The 20,575-nt window shown below is 43.2% G+C and overlaps 1 protein-coding gene across 4 annotated transcripts in view; it reads right to left on the bottom strand.

The window, feature by feature from the left end:
- The window catches only part of CD36 (CD36 molecule), a 70,810-nt gene that overhangs the window by 31,469 nt on the left and 18,766 nt on the right, over window positions 1-20,575 (bottom strand). For all 4 annotated transcript variants that reach the window (XR_002102604.1, XM_019543639.1, XM_019543636.1 and 1 more), the window contains exons 3-9: window positions 16,181-16,338; window positions 12,851-12,995; window positions 9,972-10,151; window positions 8,765-8,856; window positions 6,080-6,126; window positions 3,309-3,378; window positions 966-1,153 (exon numbers count right to left, since the gene is read on the bottom strand). Coding sequence is in view for 3 of the 4 variants with exons in the window: in XM_019543639.1 (XP_019399184.1) it covers window positions 966-1,153; window positions 3,309-3,378; window positions 6,080-6,126; window positions 8,765-8,856; window positions 9,972-10,151; window positions 12,851-12,995; window positions 16,181-16,338 (880 nt within the window). In the remaining variant the exon portion in view is untranslated. The remainder of the gene's footprint in view (window positions 1-965; window positions 1,154-3,308; window positions 3,379-6,079; window positions 6,127-8,764; window positions 8,857-9,971; window positions 10,152-12,850; window positions 12,996-16,180; window positions 16,339-20,575) is intronic.

Below are 20,575 nucleotides of genomic sequence, written 5' to 3'. Positions count from 1 at the left end.
ATACAGCTCAGCACTGAGAAAGGGAAGGGAGGGCTGCTTTAGCAACCCTTCCCCCTTCCCTCCCACCGCCCCCAGCTTCTAGCCTGAGCCACTGCAGGCATTTGCCTGCATTTTTTCAATCTAGAGGGGGTGTCTGTATGACTACAAACTGATTCAGCCTAGGCAGGTTAGACTAACCTGCAAAGATTAAATCAATTCAGGCTTTTTGAGTCTGTCCCTAGCCCAAAGGACTGAATATGGAAATGGCACTGAAACGTCCATCTCTATCTACTGACTAATGAATTGCCCCATCTTGACCTGTACTTTTTGAATTTGTGCCATAATCAAACCTAGCCCCATCATCATAGTATGTGCCTGATCCTCAGTGTGTGTATAACGCACAGGCATGCACACACACACACACACACACACACACATTATATATTGTATATGATACTTCTCCTCCCTTCTGGGATTATGTAGAAAAAATATAAATAAATACTAGCCAATTTCCCATCAAGAATGACGGGAGGGGGCTGGGATGGAGTGCCACCACTTAATGCCCCATGCTGCTGCTGTTCTGCCTCAGCTTCAGAATCATTGTGGCGCTCCCACATGCTTAAAGCACCCTGTCAGAGCACAAATAAAATGTTACAGACAAACAGACAGACTTAGGCTTTTATAATATTAGATAATGAATATTATATATATATAATAAATAAAATTATATACCTATAATGTATCTATAAGTTATCTATTTATTTATTTTTCCTACAAAATCCAAGCAAGGAGGAGAAGTATTACCACCTTTTGAGGGTAGAAGTAACAAAAATAGTAAGTGAAGTGTCCAAATTCACGTAAGAAATCTGTGATACAGACCAGGGTTAAACACACATTGCTTTTACCCCAGAGAAGTAACTTGACTACAAGACTTTTCTTTCTACTGGTTCATATGACGTGTTTGGATTAATACCATCCTACTATACCTGCTTTGCAGGAGCTAATGTCTAGGGCTCCTGCAGATGTACAGTTTTTTGATACAACAGGATCGGTGCAGAAGCACATATTATCTGGATTTATAAGGGGAGATGCAAATGCTGCACTAGGAACACTAAAACGGAAGAGGGGGATCCCCTTCACAACCTGGTCACTCGTGAAGATGCCATAGATGGACCTAAATGTAAAAGAAAAAAATGTGTTTCATATGCTTCCTGTTTTGATAGCTAACATGTCTAAAACATTATAGGAATTCCCTGCCTGTCTTTCCTTTAAAATGATAAGGTAACTCCCAAGAGTTGTATCAGTGACTCCAGACTCCCTTAGAATACCTTAACAATTACAGACATCTACAAACAAGGAGCAAGAATGCTTTATATTTTCATGAAAGTAAGATGAGCAGAGGGGATCAAATAAATAAATAAAATGCACACGCAAAAATACACTTGTATAAGTGTACGAAAAATGTATTCTGTAGACTGCATCTATAATTATTGCCATGATGGAACATTTCAAGTTTTTCAGTACTACTACTTCAGTCTGACACAACATGGGAGAAGTTTTACCAGTCAATCACATGCGTAGTGGGTTTTTTAATTTTTTTGGTAAGACTGGATACCGTAAGAACTGCCATACTGAATCACACCAAAGGTTCATCTAACCTACTATCCTGATTCCAATGAGGACAAGTGATGATTGCTTTATAGGAAGAGTATAAAAACAGGGCACGTGTAATGTGATCTACCCCCAGTCATGTGCTACCAGTTATGAGCAGACATGGGCTTAGGGAAATATGGTATCTGAGGTTATGTCCTTGGCTATTGTGATTGTTAAACCACATCAATCATTTTTTTTACAAGCTAAAGAGTCAAAGTTAACAAACTAACATAGTGTTTAACAAATCAGATAACAAAGAAAACAATCTAATGTCTCCAGTCCTAGAAAAAGATGTCTTGCATGATGGTCTTTCCTACAGAGTAATCTAAATTGCTTTCCACTTAGATCAGGACTTAAGGACACCTTCATTCTTTAGTTAATCTGAGAATTAAATAAGCAAAAAGAACTAGTCTCTTGAGTTATCTAAAAGAAATGTCCTTTGCTGTGATCAGTGGAGTAGACTTCACTTCTGGGATCCAAACTGGTCCATTACATGAGCTTTATTTCAATTGGAAAACATTATTCTCTTTTTTTAAAATACTTTTCAAATAAATTACTTACTTTTAACCTAAATACAAAACAGCTGCTTGCTGGCACTGACCATACAAGCTGACTCTGGAAATAAATTTTCCAAAGTAATTAAATTTCTGTATGCTCAAATTTATTTAAGCAGTGCTTTAAACAACCCCTCTGGGGCATTCAAGGACATCTTTATAGCAAAAGCAGAAGGAACAGACTGAAAGAAGATAGGCCGTGAAGATTTTTTTTTTATTTGGTAAGTTATAAAAAATGCCTTGTGACAAAGCAGTTATGTATTTATCAGTGAAGGCTAAAATTCAGTTCTGTGCATATTATATGCACAAAGTCCATGCAACATTTACTTTCACATAAATACTAAAGTTAGTGCTTAACTAACTCATCCAACCTTATAATTTAAGGTTCAAATTTGTGTTAGGTACTACTAATATACAATCCTTTTGAACTCTCACATCCTGCATTTCCTTTAGATCTTTCAACAAGACCAGGTTTGTATCAGTGAAACACATCAGAGGGTGTTTTTACAAATGCTCTAAAGGTGGGAGGATAGGTGCTTTACTTACAGTGGCTCCAAAAGCTGCTCTAACTAAAGCACCAGCCATGTGTCGTGCATCAGTGTCCCTGTGCTTCAAAGTGGCAACTAGGGCACTTTAACTAAAGCTCATTTGATGAGCTTTAGTTAAAGTGCCCCTACTGCCATTTTGAAGCACAGGGATGCTGATATATGAGACGCGGAGGCTGCTGGAGACATGCTAATTAGCACACTCCAGCAGACTCGATTAATTGAGTCTACTCCAATGTGCTATAATTATAACATATCAGAGCAGCCTCCATGCATGTCTATAGGCACCCTGAACTCCAAATGAGTTTCTCTTGATTTACATGAGTGTACAGGACCAGAGAAATAAATTACAACAACTTGCTTTTTAAGACTAATAAAGGTGGAAGAATCATGGTCTAATTAGGAAATGAGGAACGCAAAAGATTTAGTATTTACTTTAAGGTTGAAAGTTTGTATACTGATTTCAGTGACCTGGCATCTAGCAAAAAAAATTTCAGCAAAAGTCTTACATGAGTTTTTGAAGAACGTACTTAAAAAACTCTTGTGAAGCAGAGATATCCACTAGAGTTTTACTTACCTGCAAATATCAGAGGAAAAGAAACGCAGTATTGAATCTTTCTTAACAAAGGGAGGAAATGATGATCCATCTGTCAATGAAGCAAAGTAAGAATGGAATTTGAAAACAATTTAACTTTTATTATAGAAGCTTGCTAGCAATGCAGCACTCTTCCATGCCTTCTTGGCACAAAAGAGGAAAGACTTGGCACAAAAGATCATGAGCAGGTAGGCTGGGCACGCTCAAGAATGATTGTTCTAGGCAGCTCCAGGGTTTATGCAGTCCAAAGGCTTCACATCTGATTTTCAGAAATGTTTAAATTGAACTAAAGAGTTGAGTGCTTAGTGCTTATACAAATCCTACCTTTAGGATTTTTCCTTTGCTCTTATTCACTTAATGTCCCTACCACAATTGCACTGAAGATTGCTCTTGAGCAACACCATGTTATAATCAACTCTAACTGGTTCTTTGGATCCTATAACAGTTTGTTTCTTATACTGTAGCCAACGTATCTGAAAGCTTCTGTGATATCAATGCATCCTCAGGCTAGCTGAAAAAAAGTATGGTGAATTACTTCCAGATTATCACTTGCCCTCGGCAGGGTTATTTTCCTCAGATAAAACCACAGAGATGTGCTATTCCTAAATCTTCAAAATCTGGAAAATTAGCTTCCAACTGCTGACTCACTTTCCAATCCTGTGTGAAAATATTGCCAATAGTGGGCATATCTACACGAGATGGTACACTGCCCTAGTGAGGAGTTATGGTGACGTAGCTCATTGCTACGGTGACTTAGCATCACGGGCACAAACTGTAATACTGGTACTACATCGCCATAGCAACAAGTTACATTGCCATAGCTGATCGCTACCACAATGTAGAGTCTAAAAATAACCATGTGCTTGCTGGGACTGCACTTTACTGGGGGGTGTTACTCAGTTATTTAGTACTTGCCTTAGCATATGTTTTAGAAAGTACTAAATGACTGCACACTACCAAATGCACAGTCGGGGTACATGCAGACATGACTAGTATTTACTTGCTATCTAACCACTTATTTTTATCAGGAAAAGGAAGGCCTGGAAGTCCATAGGATAAGAACAAATTCTCACATCTTGACAGGATGTTTGTGTACTGTTAATTCTCTAGACTCGTATTCCCTGCTCAGCAACTCCTGTGAACGTTCGTGTTGTAAGAAACGTGTTATTCACAAAATGTTCTTGGTTTACTCACTCAGATTAGTACTTTGTACCCTGGCACAAATGCCAGTTGCCAGAGAATGTCTATAGCCTACAGGCTTGTCATTCTAGTTTCCTTAAGAAAAGGAAAAAAGTGAAAAATGAGATGGCAGAGAATGAGATAAAGGATTCAAAACAAATTTTAAAAAAATCCCAGGACATGAGGGGCTGCTTTGCCCGAGGTAAAGAAGCACTAGGTTGGAGCATATGGAAGAATCTATCCTTCAAGACTCCACCTTCATGGGATGCTCAAACTCGGGGACTTTCACAACAGAATCAGCTAATGTCTTCACTGTATTGTAAGGAGAACCGTCTATGGGAGCTAGCACATTACAGTACAAAAAAACCTGTTTGTTTTTCACATCCTCAGGCTTGAGGCCTTTTGGGAAGAGGATAGTTAGTTCACATCACATAAAATGAACTGTTTAAAGTTTGTTGTGTCCTCTGGAGTTGTTGCTAGGATGGAGTCCCACAGGGTTCATTTCTTGGCCCTCTGTTCTTTCCTATCTCTGTTCTCTCTTTTAGTCATCTTGCTTTTGCTCTCCTTTTTATCTATTTTAATCTACCAACATAACACAGAGCTGTACATATATTTTGATATTGCCATGTTCATCTTCACTGCTTATTTTGACCAGGTATATCTGTAGCTTCATTTCAACTTCCTCCACCCAGACACCTCAAAGAAAGAAGTGTTTCTCATCCGTATATGTACTCCTGTCTTCTCCCTCAATACCCGTGACTAAGGTTATAGATACACAAACATGTTGCCATAAAGTAAGCTATGCTGTGAATTTAGTGCGTCAGATATTCCATAGTAACTGCTCTGGTGTGTGCTCTTCTGCAGAGATGCATGCATGGACACTTAGCCCATTTTAACAGAGGGAAAAGCTACTTTCCATTTATAATGAAACAAGAGCATCGGCACAATCACTTATGAGACAATAGTGCATGTTACTTCATGGCAAAATGTTTGTATGCCCATCCCCTCAGACCCCATTTGTCTCTACCTCCCATGTCTATAACACTACTATTCTTGTACCAGCCTTCACCATGGCTTCTGCAATCTCAGGCTCACTGGATTTCTCCAGTGTGAAAAGCAGTAAGAAAATTAACCTGACCCTTGCACCAGTCCATTGGCTTTACTCAGAATCAATTCAAAATGGATTTTAAAGATTTCCATTGGCTTACTCCCGTCAAGCTCTTGCCTCCAAATGTATTTTTTACTGTTCCAAGTGAGAGCCTTTTCCACTGTTTCTGGAGCTCCTTATCTTCCCATATCAAACACTTGGTAAGCATATAATTTAGGTCTGGGCAGGATTTTGGGACACATCATATACAGAAGCTGCACACAAAGAAATAAATCACTATTCTATTGTACTATGCAGATAATAGGAAAAGTGTGTTGGAGTCTTTCTGCATCTGCTTTGGTAAGAGGGGAATTCTTTATGTGCAGAATACAAAAAAAAGTTTAAGGTATTTCATTTCAACTTGGTATCACACCAGTATCAGAAAAATCACTGGCATTTTTAACATGTGAAAGACATATAGGCTCACCTGTCCCATTGATCAAGTCACAATGACCTTCCCAGAATGAAAGATTTCTTTAATAAAAAAAAAGGTTGTTGGTTATTCAATGTCTTGTGTAATACAATCTACTTTATTACCCAATTAAATACATATGTTGCTTTAGTTCCCATACTAGACCCATTCATCAACAAGGACACAGAAAAGCTCATGGAAGTGATGCTAAAGCTGTGCCATGCCTTCTCAAACAACATCAATACAAGACATGTCAGTCTCTTGCTGTCTCATCTCACGTTTTCAGGACTCAGTAAACTCTGGGGCTGCGTCCAGTATGTGGCACCACAGACCCATTTGTGGCACCTCACATACAGGTGTTCCCTGTGCTGCTACCTTGCAGTGGGGCGGGGAGGAGGGGTTGGCCCCGTGAGATCCCAGGGTCAGGAAAAACCACATGAAAAAAAGCAGGACAGTGCACATGGCAGCAGCATGCACTGCCCCAAACTGGAGCCTGCCCAGGCGGAACCACATCCTGGCTGCTGGGCAGGCTTCCTGGCATTGCTGCAGCTCTGGGAGGCCCCCAGGATCCCAGGTAAGGTTGCTGGGGCCAGCACAGTGCTGTTGGTCATCACAGGGCCAGCATCCCCTACTGCACCCAGGGTAACCTGCCATGCTTCAGAGCGTGTGTGGCATAAGCATTTTCTAGGGACAAATAGCGGAGCTGCAAGGTGTGCCACTGCTTCTTGTTTCCAGGAAAACAAAAGTCCGCACTTGTCTGGACACAGCCTAGTTCTTCCTATTGACTTAGGAGTTTTAACTTGGTGCAGAATCTGCATGTTTCATCATATTAATTTGGTGAGAAAAAATGCCATTATGTCAGTGCAATGGAGAGGAAGACACATCCTGACTGGTAAAAAAACAGTAGACACAAAGACATGGATTGAGGGATTTAAAATCAAGGAGGAGGCTTAATCACATCTCTCCCACTGAAATCTATGGGAGTTATGAGGCTAAATCCCCTAGGCAGCTTTGAACATTTCATTTGTGTGATATGGCCCTCATCCAATAAAGCATTTGACCACTTGGCTACTCATTTACTTAAAGTGATGGTTTATGTCCTTTGTTGAAGCACAGCCCATGCAGCTATGGACCTGAACAATACTTTCAGTATTGAGTCCCCTACTTGCTACAAAGACATCTGCTGCTTTGATTTTCAATTCTGATGTCTAATATTCCAGAGAAAGTCACCCTGCTTGCTCTCCCACAGAAATGTTGACCCTGATTGTTCCCTGGTACACACCCAGGCTAGGGATAGACATTATAAATAAACCTCTATAAATGACTGGCAACTGGTTCAAATCTGTAACACGACAGAAGTTCAGTTCACATAAACTGTCATATTTCAAAATGGCCAAAATGGGCTTAAGATAAACCTAGGTGGATATAGTATGTGGGTGGGCTAGCCATGGCCCAAGCTGTCTGCTCTAGATGGGCAGGGAGGCTTGCTCTGGCACCTCCAGGCTTCTGGTCTGGGCCACTGTAGGCATGTGGCTGCATTTCCAAACTCAGAAGTAAATTTATGTTCATTTGCTTGTCCAATCTACACAGCTTAAACTAACTTGTGAGGATTGAATCAATTCAGCCTCAGGCTTTTTAGCTGTCTGTACTTAGCCCCACTGATGTCTCCTAAGGCTAATGGAAGTATTTGGAGGACAGAACACTTTAGAGTTTTTCTTGTTTGTTTGCTGTTTCTGTTCATTGGAAAGGGATATAATCTTTAATATATGCCAAAAAGATTATGTTTTAATTTTGTGAATTGGGAAAAACCCTAAAGAAATATAATGAAGTCTCCTTCTCAGAAAGAAGAAAAATAAAATGCTGTATGGACACATAGAGAATTCCAGTGTAATAAAAAGGATATCTTAAAGCATATTTTTGGAAGTTTCAGGACCATTTTTATCCAAGTGGCATTGAACCCAATGGCAAATATTTTTTTCCCTAGCATTGCCAGGATATTTTTAACATCTTAACTCATCTTAAACAGGGATAGAGTGTGTAGATTTACATCTATGTTCCAAACATGTTTCTACTAAAAACATTTCCTTTTCTACATAAAATATGAAAATTATGTACGAAACCAAATGAAACATTTTTTTCCAGATCGCCAAGTAATCTAAATGATGCTTACATTAGCTACTGCTCTGGCAACTCACTATAAGAAAGCCTGAGAGGGAATTTTATTTTTACAGTAATGCAATAATACATTTTGATGTCACACTTCAGAATGGATGAGTGCTACCTTGACTTTTTAACTTAAACGATCCTATGAAATGGTCCTTTATTCAGTGCATCAAAATATGGGGCGAAGTGTTAACTTATTTTGGCTGTCTTATCTGCCTAGGGTTCTATCATATAATACTAGTGATATAGGAAATGGGATTAAAGGTAATCGGTTACTCACAGGGGAAAAGAGGAACAACTATTTGATTACAATATCCATACCTGTCTTAAGTATAAGACAGAAACAGAGTGAGTTGTGAAACTCAGTCAGCTAAGAGCTATGGTTCTACCAATAATAGGGTCAGATCCAGATGTCAGTGATGTCAATGGACATTTTTCCATTGATTGTAACTCATACTGAATCTGCCCCATTTTGTCCTTCATAGAGCCGTGCCTTCAAAATGTGCCCATTTTTCTAACAAAAAATGCTTATGGTACCTTTTGTTTTTATAGGAATCAATTATTGCCGTCTTGCTTATGTCATCCTTCCCATTATAAACTTTGTAAACTCCATCAGATGTTCCATTATACTGCAAGATACAAGAACAGACAATAACAGTTTGAGTATTTTTGCTCCAAACATTTCAACGAGACCTTATTTGAATACACCTTTCTTTATTGTTTTTATTCTAAATGTCTTGCTGACTGTGCAAATGTCGGATGTAGGTTTTTCTCCTTATGGGTTTTATTGGCATGGAGGTTGCAATGTTTGGAATAAAACGTGATAATGACAACAGCAGAAAGGAACTAAGGATTTTATTCAAGGAAAGCCTGAATTTGCCCTGGGTATCTACATATCTGAACAGTCATATTCATTTAACTAAGATGGATGTCACTAAAGGAAACCGCTTGCTTAAGAGATTTTCTGAATTGGGGCCCAAGGGCACACAGGCCTAGTCGTGGGAGAAGATGGTGTAATGTTTTCTTGTTGCTTAAGCCTCATCTGGGAAAGATTCCAACGAAGTGCTGAAGGAAGTGCTAAATGTGAATCTCTTCTCTTCCCACTGGTACTATCCCAGATGGCAGCTGATTAATCCATATGTTGCCATCTGCTTTGCATACTTGCTGAATATCTTTATTTCTTCCTGTTGCCACACAGAAGGATTCTGGCTACCGGAATGCTCTGCTCTCTCTTGTCCTACAGTTTTTCCTATGAAATGTTTGTGTGGCTCAGAACTATACCCTAGTGCCTTTTTGCCTGTTTGTTCCCTCCTACACTCACGGCTGTGCACTAATGTAACAAAATGGAAGAAAATGTGTTCTCTCGTAGTGGTCACAGGCTAGAATGCAACTCAGAAACTTCCTGACCCCCCTTCTAAGTAAGCGTTATCATAGACTGCATGCTTGAAATTAAGCCCATATCCAAAGAGCCTCAATCTTCTGTGGAGAGCTATTGACTTCTGTGGGAGCCTGCGAGGAGGTAAGGGCATGTGTGTATGCATATGTTTTCCGGATTGGAACCATGGTCTTTGACATGGGTTCTCCTAAACACTTCCTTCGATTTTATCAATTTGTTCCTTGTTTAACCCTCCTATGAGGTACTGCAAATATCTGTGTGTACTGAAGGGTTTGTTTGGTTTTTTTTACACACCAGGTCCCTTTCCACAGAATGTTAATTGAACATTTTCTCCTGGATCTTACTTACTGGGTAGAAGACGCCAACGGTTGAGTCCAGAGGGAAGGGGACTTTCTCCAAGAATGGATCCTTATAGCCCCACAGTATTTCTTTCACAGTTCTGTTCTGCAGCATTGCTGATTTGGAAGACTTAATCCAAGTGTTTAGCAGTAACTGAATGAAATTGTTTGTATACAGGGCAGGGGCAGCCTGAAATAGTATAACAACAACAATGATAAGAGTAACAGTTATAATTATAGTTAGTATTAGTAGTAATAGTAGCAATAATAATAGTAATAATGAGGATGATGATTCTTATATAATAAAAGCCTTACCACCTCCATCTATCTGTAATGCTCTGGGCCAACTGCGCATGCGAGGCTTTATGACAGCCAGACAGACAGGCGGAGGTGGGGGTGGAGGTGTTCAGGGCCAGGCTGTGCTCCTCGCTGAGGGGCACGTGGTGGGACCGCCTGTGTGGGGGGGCATGGTGTGTGGCTGTGCGGGGGGAGGGAGGTGCGACCGCAGGGTGCCGTGCAGGGAGTGGGCAGGGCGGGCACATGCTGCAGCACACAAACCCCTACCCGCCCCCTGCACGGCACCCTGTGGTCACACACCACTCCCCACACCACGCACCATGCACCTCCATGTAGCTGCGATCCGTGCCCACCGCCCCAGTCCCCCGTGACAGCAAGCTGGGGATGGGAAGCATGACGCGTGATAACAGGGTGCTGTGAGGGCAGTGGGCAGGGGGGAGCTGGCAGCGCCTACTGACCGCAGCTCATGGCCGTGGGGTGAGGAACGCTTCCCACACCCACCCCCTGTGCAGCATCCTGCAGCCGTGCACCACACGCCCCCTGCACACCACACTATCCCCTAGGAGTACCCACTGGCTGCAGCGGGGGCGGGGAACACAGCTGCAGGGTGCTGTGCAGAGGGGGGCCACATGTGGGCAGCACCTGCTGGCTGCAGGCCACGGGGGGGACATAGCAGGCTGGGTGTGGTGCACACCCGTGGACAGCTCCAAGGGGAGATGGTGGGTGGGCATAGGCAGCGCCCACCAGCTGCAGCATATGGCCACAGGGTGGGACGCCTTCCTCGCGCCCACACCCTGAATGGCACTCTGCGGCCTCACATCACGCCGCTCCCTGTGCTCCATGACCCACCCCCCCTGCCACCGGAGTCATCAGCAACTGTGGGCACAGGGCGCACAGGGTGTGGAGAGGGGGATGCGGCCGCAGGGTCCCGTGAGGGATGTGGGCATGGGGGGCGTGGGTAGCACCTGCCAACTGTAGCTGTGCCCCCCTGCCCACTCCCTGTGCAGCTCCCTATGGCTTCACAGCCCTCCCCCCATGCACCACACTCTCCACACACCCTCTGCCACACCCCAGGGCCATGCCATGCAGCCACAGCCAGTGGGCACTTACCACGCCATATGCCCACCACACGGCCATGTGCCACATCCCCCATGTGCCCTGTGCCACAGCCATGTGCTACCTTGCCCCCTGCACAGCCTTGAGCTACATGCCCTCATGTGCAGAGCAGCAGGGAAGGGGGTGGAGCAGGGCTGGACCCAGAGCAGCAGGGGGAGCGGAGCATGACCCAGAGCAGTGGCAGGAGGGGCAGGGAGCAGGGCAGGACCCAGAGCAACAGCAGGAGGGTGGGGGGAGCAGGGCAATACCCGGAGCGGAGGTGGGAGTGGTAGGAGCAGGGCTGAACCTGGAGCAGTGTGGGGAGGGCGCAGGCCAGACGCTGGTCTCTGTCCCTGCCCTGCCTCCCAAATTCATGATGGGCATTTTGCTAGTAGTACTAATAATAAAGATACATACAAATAATGTCAGCAGCAGCAGCAAGAACATTGTGGAAACAGTCAGTGCCAAAACATAGAGATCTAATAATTTATCCTAGTTGTCCCAGTTCAGTATAACTGCAAGACCACTACTTCTATCTCTGCATTACATTAATATCTACTAGTATAAATAGGAGGATTATGTGTCACCAAAATTTAAGCAAAACATCTGCTTAAAAACTGATGTTATGAAATGGCCCATTACCACTAAACAGTAGCAACAACAATAGCATAGTATTTACATTTGGGGGCATGAGATCCAATTTCCCCGGGGGTTTTAGACAGAAAAAAAAAATCTTTTTTTTTGTGAAAAATGTATCCTGTTTTCATTAGTTCTTATTCTAAATTAGAGATACACAGTCCTTTTAACACAAACAGTTCAGATGGACAAAAACAAGTAGAGAACTACTCTATGGATCAGGTCCCAGGTTGCTTGGACAAAATACTTTTGTTAAAAGAACGGTGATCTTAATAGGACTGGTTGGCTCAGGGGACAGGGTGGCCTCACTGGCACTAATTGGCACCATTGTTAGCAGCAGTGGCAGGGAGGCCAAGTATAGAATAGGCATGGGAGTTAGTCCAGCCTTTCCCTACAGAGCAAACTAAAGAGACTGGCCAAACAGTGTGGAAAGACTGTACTGTATGGTGAATGCTGCACCTTTGGTGGAGAAGACACTGTGGTCCTGAAGAGTTGCTATTCAATTTCATATTAAAAATGATCAGTGATCTCCTTCTGCCATATATCAATAAATCTTCAAGGTTTCATTGTTAGCTCTGTGTTTTATTGATGGTAATCTGCCTGTCAGCCTCATTCTGTTTTGCACTCAGGCTGCTGGACATTATTCAGGAATCTTGAAGAGCCTTTAAGTAAATATAAAATATACCCACTGCCAAATCACATCCATTGGTCAAGTAGTCTTCTACAAAGGACTCCTACATAAATGAGAATCAGGTCCTCTCTATTTAGGCAGACAGAGCCAATCCTGCAGGTTTTTAACATGGATTGTGTTTATTTCTTGTTCCCATAACCTTTCAGCAGCCAAGTGGCAAAACTACTTACGACAACAGCCAGATTAATGCATGTAACAGTGTCATTTTCTGTCCCAGCTGACATCGTTGGTTCAAAGCGAGCAATATTTGGCAGCATATAGGACACTGTGTTGTCAGGATTTTGAGTGATGTTTAGTTTGGCCAAATATCGCATCCTTAAGATACAAAATAAGAATACAACATAGTTGGAAATTGGAAACACAAATATATCACTCCAGCTGATTTTAAAAAAATAATAAATTATATATTTTTATTTCAAACTTTTTCAAGAATAAAAGAACCAACCACTTGTTATGATCACATTGTAAATTCCTCCCTTTTAGGCTAAGTGCACACAGTCAGAAAGCCTGAGGCTGAATCAGTTCGATCCAGGCAGCTTCCTCTAAGCTGCAAAGGTTGAACTAAAAACCAACTGAACTGATGTTCAGTTTTAAACCAGGAATGGCAGGGGGAGGCCTGCCATAGGTGGGGGGTGCTAGAGCATGTCTTCCAGCCTGCTAGCCATTGCCAGCCCAGCCAAGTGTCCCCAGCCCCTGCTGTCCCCCCATAGAGGATTAAAGAGCCCCCTGTCCAGGTGCTGGCCCACCCTGGGGGAGCTGCCCCCCAAGGAGGCTTCCCCCGGCCTGGGGAGATGAGGGGAATTTCCCCCTCCCCTTTCCAGCTGCTGATCGCTTCAGCTGGTGCCATCAGAGGGAGGGAAGGAGAAGAAGTCCTCCCGGCTGGGCCCCGGGGAGCCCCTACCTTGGCAGTCTTCCCTGCGCCCCAGCCCAGGATCCCCCAGCCCGGGGCACCCCAGGGAGCTGAGGGGAATTCAACCCCAGAGCTGCTTGCCTCGACTGCTGAGAGTCTCAGGCAGCACCAGGGATGGAGACAAATTCTCCTGCTCCTTTGCAGCCAGTTTTGCCTCAGCTGCTGTGAGTCTGAGGCAAAATTTGTGCAGGGGAGTGGAAGAATTTCCCTCTTCTTCCTGAGGCTGCCCGTGACTTGCAGCAGCTGAGGCAAGAGGATCTGGGGTTTGGGAAGGGAAGCATTCCCCTCAACTCCCTGGGGCTGCCCCGGGTTGGGAGATCCTGGGCTGGGGTGCAGGGAATCCTCCCAAGGCGGGGCTTCCCGGTGCCCACATACTGGGCTGCATGGGCAGGCACCCAGCCAAGAGGACTTCTCCCTCTCCCCTGTGGCAGCCACTGAAGCAATCAGCATCTGGGATGGGAAGGGCTACTGAGAGACAAAAAGCCCTCACCACATGGGCTATCCCTATAGGGCTCAATTTTATGGGCCCCCACCACAGGGGAGGACCCATGTCCTGTGTAAACCCTAGCAAGGGAGGTCTGGGGATCTATTCCCATGCTCCCCCCCACAACCTCCCATCCTATTGCAGGAAGCAGGCTAAGAAGCAGAGAGGTAAAGCAGTCTCTGCTCCACTGGAGCAGACAGCAAGCCCAGGGCTGCAAAATATACTGGGATGCTGGAGGATGATGGGTTCATTTGAACCAGGAAGGGGTCTGGGATAGAAATTCCATAAACCAGTTTGACCTAAATCAATTAAGTCTGCTTCTACATCCAACCAGGTTTATCCTAAACCAGTTTTGGCCATTTTGAAAGCAGTTTATGTACACTGAACTTCTGTTCGGTTATAGGTTTAAATCAATGTCTAGTCATGTGTAACTTCTGTCCCTAGCCTTAGAGTACAGTGAGTATCTGTAAAAATGCAGTGTATTTGTAGAATATCTTTTGCTTCCAGAAAGATCTCCCTGTTCCTCGGTGAGATATTTACCCACAATGTAATATTTCCCCACAAACTATCCAATTCAACTTGCCATTTGTGAGCTAACTGAGCTGGATTTCATCGTGTCATTTTTTTAATCATACTCAGAAGGGTCAGTCGAAGCTACTAGGACTTGTTTTCATAGGCCTTTTTTAGATAAATTAATAGGAATTTGTTGCCAATATTTGGGAAGTGCTGATGTTTAGGTACTCAAGTGATTGAGTGATCCTTCAAAGGGCTGTTCAGAGGCTGCCTTACCCAGTAGGCATACAGAGACCCACTTACACTGCCAGGTTGCTCAGGACCACACTCATAGCAGAAATCTCAGGTGAAGGGTTTCCTTGTCTGACCGATACAGTCTGACCTAGCAGGCACTGTAAATCTACTGGCCTTACTGGGCTTTGCACCCATGAAAGCTGGTGACTAGGGATTTCACAGCTAGCTGGCATGTACCTCATTTTACCCCATACTCTAGTGCAGGGCTGTCCAACTGGTGGCCTCAGGCTGCATGCAGCCCTGTAGCCGTCTCCCACTGCCACATGGTAGAGGGGGACAGGGCATACACCTCTAGCACTGCCCAGGTAACAAGGGGCAGGGGAGCAGATATGGCAGGGGAGAGGGTGGCAAGAGGCTGCTGGTGCCGCCTACATGGCAGGGGGGATCCTGGGAGCATGCTCCCACAGTGTACGACCTGTGTGGCATACAGGCCCCTGGCAAAAATTGAGCAGCCCTGCCCTATTGGCTGGGGCACTCACCAGAAAGGTTAGATCCTTGTTCTCAGATCCCCGCCCACTTTTAAAGCAGGGAGTAAACACGGTCTTCTATTTCCCAGGTGAGTTCCCTAACCATCTGCCTATTCAAGCATGCATTTCTCCCCATATTGCCTGTTGAGGAAAATTAAAAGAACAAAATATCATTTTCTAATTCTCATAGTATAAAGCAAATTCATGATTTTAGAGAGTTTTCATGTTCAGGATTGTCAATAGTAAAGCAAGCATGTGAGAAAGTGATGAAGCTTGACTAAAAGCAGTGATATATTATGCCTTAGCATCATGTCAAGCCAGGGTTCAAATAGGCATTTCTTACATAAATAACAGATTATTTTGCACTAATTACTTGTCTATAGACACATCTACACTTGCTATTAATGCACCAGAGTTTATTGCTCCCAGGAAGAGCATTTACATATGTGCCTGGTACCGCAATATGTTGAGCTGGCAGATCAACCCCAGTGGGCAGCCATGAGCTGCTCTACCCAGTTCAAGGTGCTAAGGAGGGGCTGGCTAGGGCACAAGGTTGCCCACACGTTGAGGCACACTGTGCCACAGCCAGCAGTGGAGCAACTGGTTCATGCCCCAGCCAGCCCTGGGCTGCCTGCTCCCCCAACTTGAGGCGCAATGCATCCCAGCTAGCCAAGGAACAGCTGGCTGGGGTACTGGGTGCCTCAGCATAGGGAGTTAGCATAGGGGGTTATATGAAAATATACCTTCTTGATTTACAAAGAAGATGTTGCATTTTCAATAAATTTACACTAGTCTGAATAGAAGATATAATGCATTAAAAGGGTTTGCATACCTATACGTGTAAGGCCCTTTTTGCTGGAGTATTGGCCGTGATCCATTCATCACCTCTGCTGGATTTTGCACATCAAAGATCCAAAATTGCCTGTAAACAGGACTTCCTGGCACAATCCAGTTTTCATAAGCAATTGTACCTTTCTCAATAACAACTTCCTGTAACAGCAAAATCAAAAACCACATTAACCACAGCAAAAAAAATAAACTGATATGCTGATATCTGTATAGGTGGTATATAATCTTCTTTTAATCACAGGAAAAAATGCAATGTGCAACAATAAAACTACTGCAAACAAGTTGCAAAAGGCCATTTTTCATTCAGATGAGACCAGGGGCAGCCACTGTTAGCAAACACTTGAAAATGTGAATTTTCCAACATGTAAATAAAGGCAGAATCTAGCCATTAGTATAAGTGACTTTTAATATAACTCCCCTCGAAATCCATAGGAACCTTCACTGAAGCGAAATAATTTTGTGAGAAATTACCAGTGTGACTATATTTTCTCCAGAAAAGTCTTCCTATTCAGGCCAAAATGGAACAGGCAGATGCAATATCTTTAGAGTTCAGACGCATTGCGCAAGTGGCTCAGCGGTTTGACGCTATACCTCCGATAGTGCAAGCAATAACCCAACCAACAAGTTATTGGCTTTTCTGCAATGAGACTCTTGCTCTGAATTTTCACAATTTTCTACGCCTCTGGTTTTGTCCCTCTGAGAAATGGGCATTTTTTTTTTAAGCCTTGTAAAGTTTTGCAGTGTAGAAAAATCATATCCTGCCAAGCTGTGAAGATTTTGTAACAATGTCCTGTGCAAAATTAATCAATTAAATTGCAGCTCACAAAGGAGCTTCAAACAGCAAAAGGCTGGCATCAGGCCACAGAACTCCAAAGAAAGAAGAGACGTGCCTATTAAAATTCTCCAGATTTTCTTTCCATCACATTTTCTGTCACTTCAGTTTGCTCAGCAAATGCCACAATTGCATAAAGGATGGCAACAATTAGGAGCGACTTCATTTAAAAGTGAATACGGTTGTCGTGGAGAGGCCTACATAAAGATGTTGCTTAAAATAGCTGCTTTGTTTAAGTAAAGCTCATATGTATGTTAATTTGTAAATACACTTGTGACAGTTTAAAATACTGACTCTGCTGTTTGAATATCTGCAGCAATTTATATCTATGGATATTTGTGCAAAAGGGAACAGAAACCCAAAAAATTTGCTGACTTTTCAGTTCATGATCTTGCATTTAGGGCCTCCTTCAGCAAATATATCTCCCACATTATTGTGCAATCCCCAGAAGCCCAGGAGCAAAGCAGTATGTCAGTTGATCAGGAGGAAAGATTAAGCTGTCATAACACTATTTTGGAAGAAGGGTGACAACCCCATAGGAACTCAAGGATGCAGGACCTTAGTTCTCAGAAAGCCTTCTCAGAAGGCTATGGCATGCTAATATTCCCGCCTAATAAGGACTTTGCTCAGGGACACTTCATCTGGCTGACCTCTTCTGCTCTATGAAGGAAGTGTAGGAGTTATCATCTAGCCAGAACCGGCATTAACTTTCTTGAGTGGCCTGAAAAATTTCCCTCCAAATATTTCATTGGTATTGCTCCCATCCTTAGGCACAGAGTCAATTTTAAAGAGGATCAGAGAGATCATTGCTTGTAGCTTCCCCAGATGCAACTTACTTTATTTCAATTCCATGTCTTAACCTGCTGCTTCAGGAGAAGTAGCAAAGAGGTCTGCTGGGATTTGTGCCAGCAGTTAAATGTATCCAGGAACATTTTCCAAACAAAATGAGATTTTGTGAATGCTGCTGGCCTTCCAGGCATGGGGCAATTCTATGCACATTCTTTTCCAATTTAGAATAAATTCAGGAATGTTTTGCTAACCTTTTTTTTTTTTTCACTTGTTGACATACTCTCAATGAGAAATGTATTATCCCAAACTTTCAAAAGAAAGAACAAAGAATGATCAAGTGGTTTTACCAAAGCCCAGTCTACACAGTTGTGGTACCAGTAGACTGGTATCAAGTGGAGTGCCCCAGGGTTCATTCCTGGAGCTGGTTTTGTTTAATATCTTCATCTTCAACCTGGAATATTGGATAGAGTGAGCCCTCAGAAAGTTTGCAGATGACACCAAGGTGTCGGGGGTGGGGAGTAACAGATCTGCTGGAGGGTAGGGCTAGGATTCAGAAAGACTAGTACAGGCTAGGGACCAACTACCTAAGCAGCGGCTCTGCAGAAAAGGACCTGGGGGTTACAGTGGGCAATCGGCAAGATATGAGCCAACAGTGTACCCTCGTTCCAAAGAAGTCTAGCTGCATACTGAGCTGCATTGGTGGAAGTGTTGCCCACAGGGAGCTCTGAGCTCACCAGCTGACTGGGGCAGTGGTTGCCAGAGCCCCTGCTCTCTCATTCCAAAACTAAATGAATGAGATGAATGATACTGCTATACTTACCTGACATGTTCTGGCTATTGGCTCTGGGTTGGGGAAAGATACCTTGGGTTTATCTATGTAAGGAATTCAGTGCACTGTAAACAACTGCCTGAATTTGCAGTACACCAGCTACCCTGGATTAGCCCCCAGTTGGACCTCTTTTACTATGCAGTAGGTGTGAGGCAACTAACTGCCTTATCAGAGGCACCTTAGCCTGAGGCTGAATCATTTCAATCTGCACAGGTTAGCCTAAACTGCATAGATTGAACAGATAAGCAAGTGAACAGACATTCAATTTTGTTTCCAGAAATGCAGCCACATGCCTGCAGTGGCCCAGATCAGAAGCGGGGGGTGTTAGAGCATTCCTCTCTGCGTGGTTGGAGCAGACAGGTTGGGGCAAGGCTACCCTGCCCACCCTGAGAGGGGGGAAGGGGATATGGGGGAGGTGCAAAGCATCCTGGGATGCTGGGGGAACCATAAGTTAACTTGAATCTGGAGGGGATCTGGGGCAATAGTTCAATAAACTGATTTAACCTCAATTAGTTAAGGCTGATACCACATCTATCCAGGTTTATCTAAATCCGGTGTCAACTTTTTTGAAGGTGACTTATGGGCATTACATTTCTGTTGTATTACAGATTTGAACTTGTTTCTGATCACTTATATTGGTTTATGTGTAATTTATGTCCCTAGCCAGGCAGTTAATGCAGGGTGATTCAGCACCATAGCTTCCCACACCTAGGATTGTAGACAAGCTCTGTAGTGTTTACTGGCAGGTAGTTAGCAGAATGAATCAATCCTTCTGTGTTTGATTTGGCTTATTTCCCCTCACAGTATAACTACAGGTGCCTTGTTTCAAGCAACGTTTTTCAGTAATCTCATTAGTTAATCATTCTATAGTAAAAATGCACTTTTTTGGCAATAAAAGGAAAGTCATCTGTCCCTAAAAGCACTTACTTGTCTGTTCTCCTTTAAAGTACACATTAACTAGTTCTAATGGCACAAGTTTTGCTTACACTGTGCTGATTGTACTACCCTGTGCAGTGTGCACTTTCACAAGATCAAGTTTGTCCCTGGTTAGAATAGAGAATGAGATGAATGAAACTATCATCCCCTATTGATCTGGCCCAGGATATTTTATTCCTTTGATATGTTAACTAGCAAAAATAAAATACAGGAAATGCTGAATACTAGAAGAAATATGATTTCACTGCATTGCTTTGGTTTACAAACAACTGAATGACATTGAAATAATGAAAACTTAGGGTGTTTATAGATGTGCTCCAGGAGACAGTGGGGGGTGAAAGGGGGCACTTTAATTAGCTAGGCTCTGAGAGGCACAGTAATTAAATGAGCCCAGAGCATCACATGTATCAGTGTCCCTGTGCTGAAAAATGGCAGTGGGTTGCTTTAAACTAAAATTCATCTAACCAGCTTTAGTTTAAAGCACCCCACCACCATTTTTCATTGCAGAGATGCTGATACACATAACACTGGAGTCTTCTGGAGAGGTAATTACCACACTCTGACGTGCTCTGGCATGCTATAATTACTAATATAAGAATTGCTGATCTGTGAATGCTGCTGACCAGGTTGTCAGAAGATTTGTCACAGTTCCTCAGAATGTCAAAATTTCTACATTGATTATCTCAGTTTGTGCTTAAGTGACCACTGTATATCTGGGGTTTTGGTTGTAGCCATATTGATCTAAGGACATAGGCAAGCAGGTTCTTTGGATAGATGTGATATCTTTTATTAGACAACTGAGTAGTTGGGAAAAAGTTCTTAGCAAGCTTTTTGTCAAATCCCACAGACATTTTCTGTCCATGAACATGAAAACTGCCCTTTGAGATCAATGAGAAGTAAACACTAAGGCCTGAGTTGATACTGAAGAATTGGGTACTGTGATTTTGAACAAGGACTGACAAGTATGGCCATGGATCTTTGAAAACTCCTGG

Source organism: Crocodylus porosus, unplaced genomic scaffold (genome assembly GCF_001723895.1).
Source record: "Crocodylus porosus isolate Cpor-Errol unplaced genomic scaffold, CroPor_comp1, whole genome shotgun sequence".
Classification (NCBI taxonomy): Eukaryota; Metazoa; Chordata; order Crocodylia; family Crocodylidae; genus Crocodylus; species Crocodylus porosus.
Note: the sequence above shows the minus strand (reverse complement) of the source record. Positions and strands in the feature narration are given on the sequence as shown.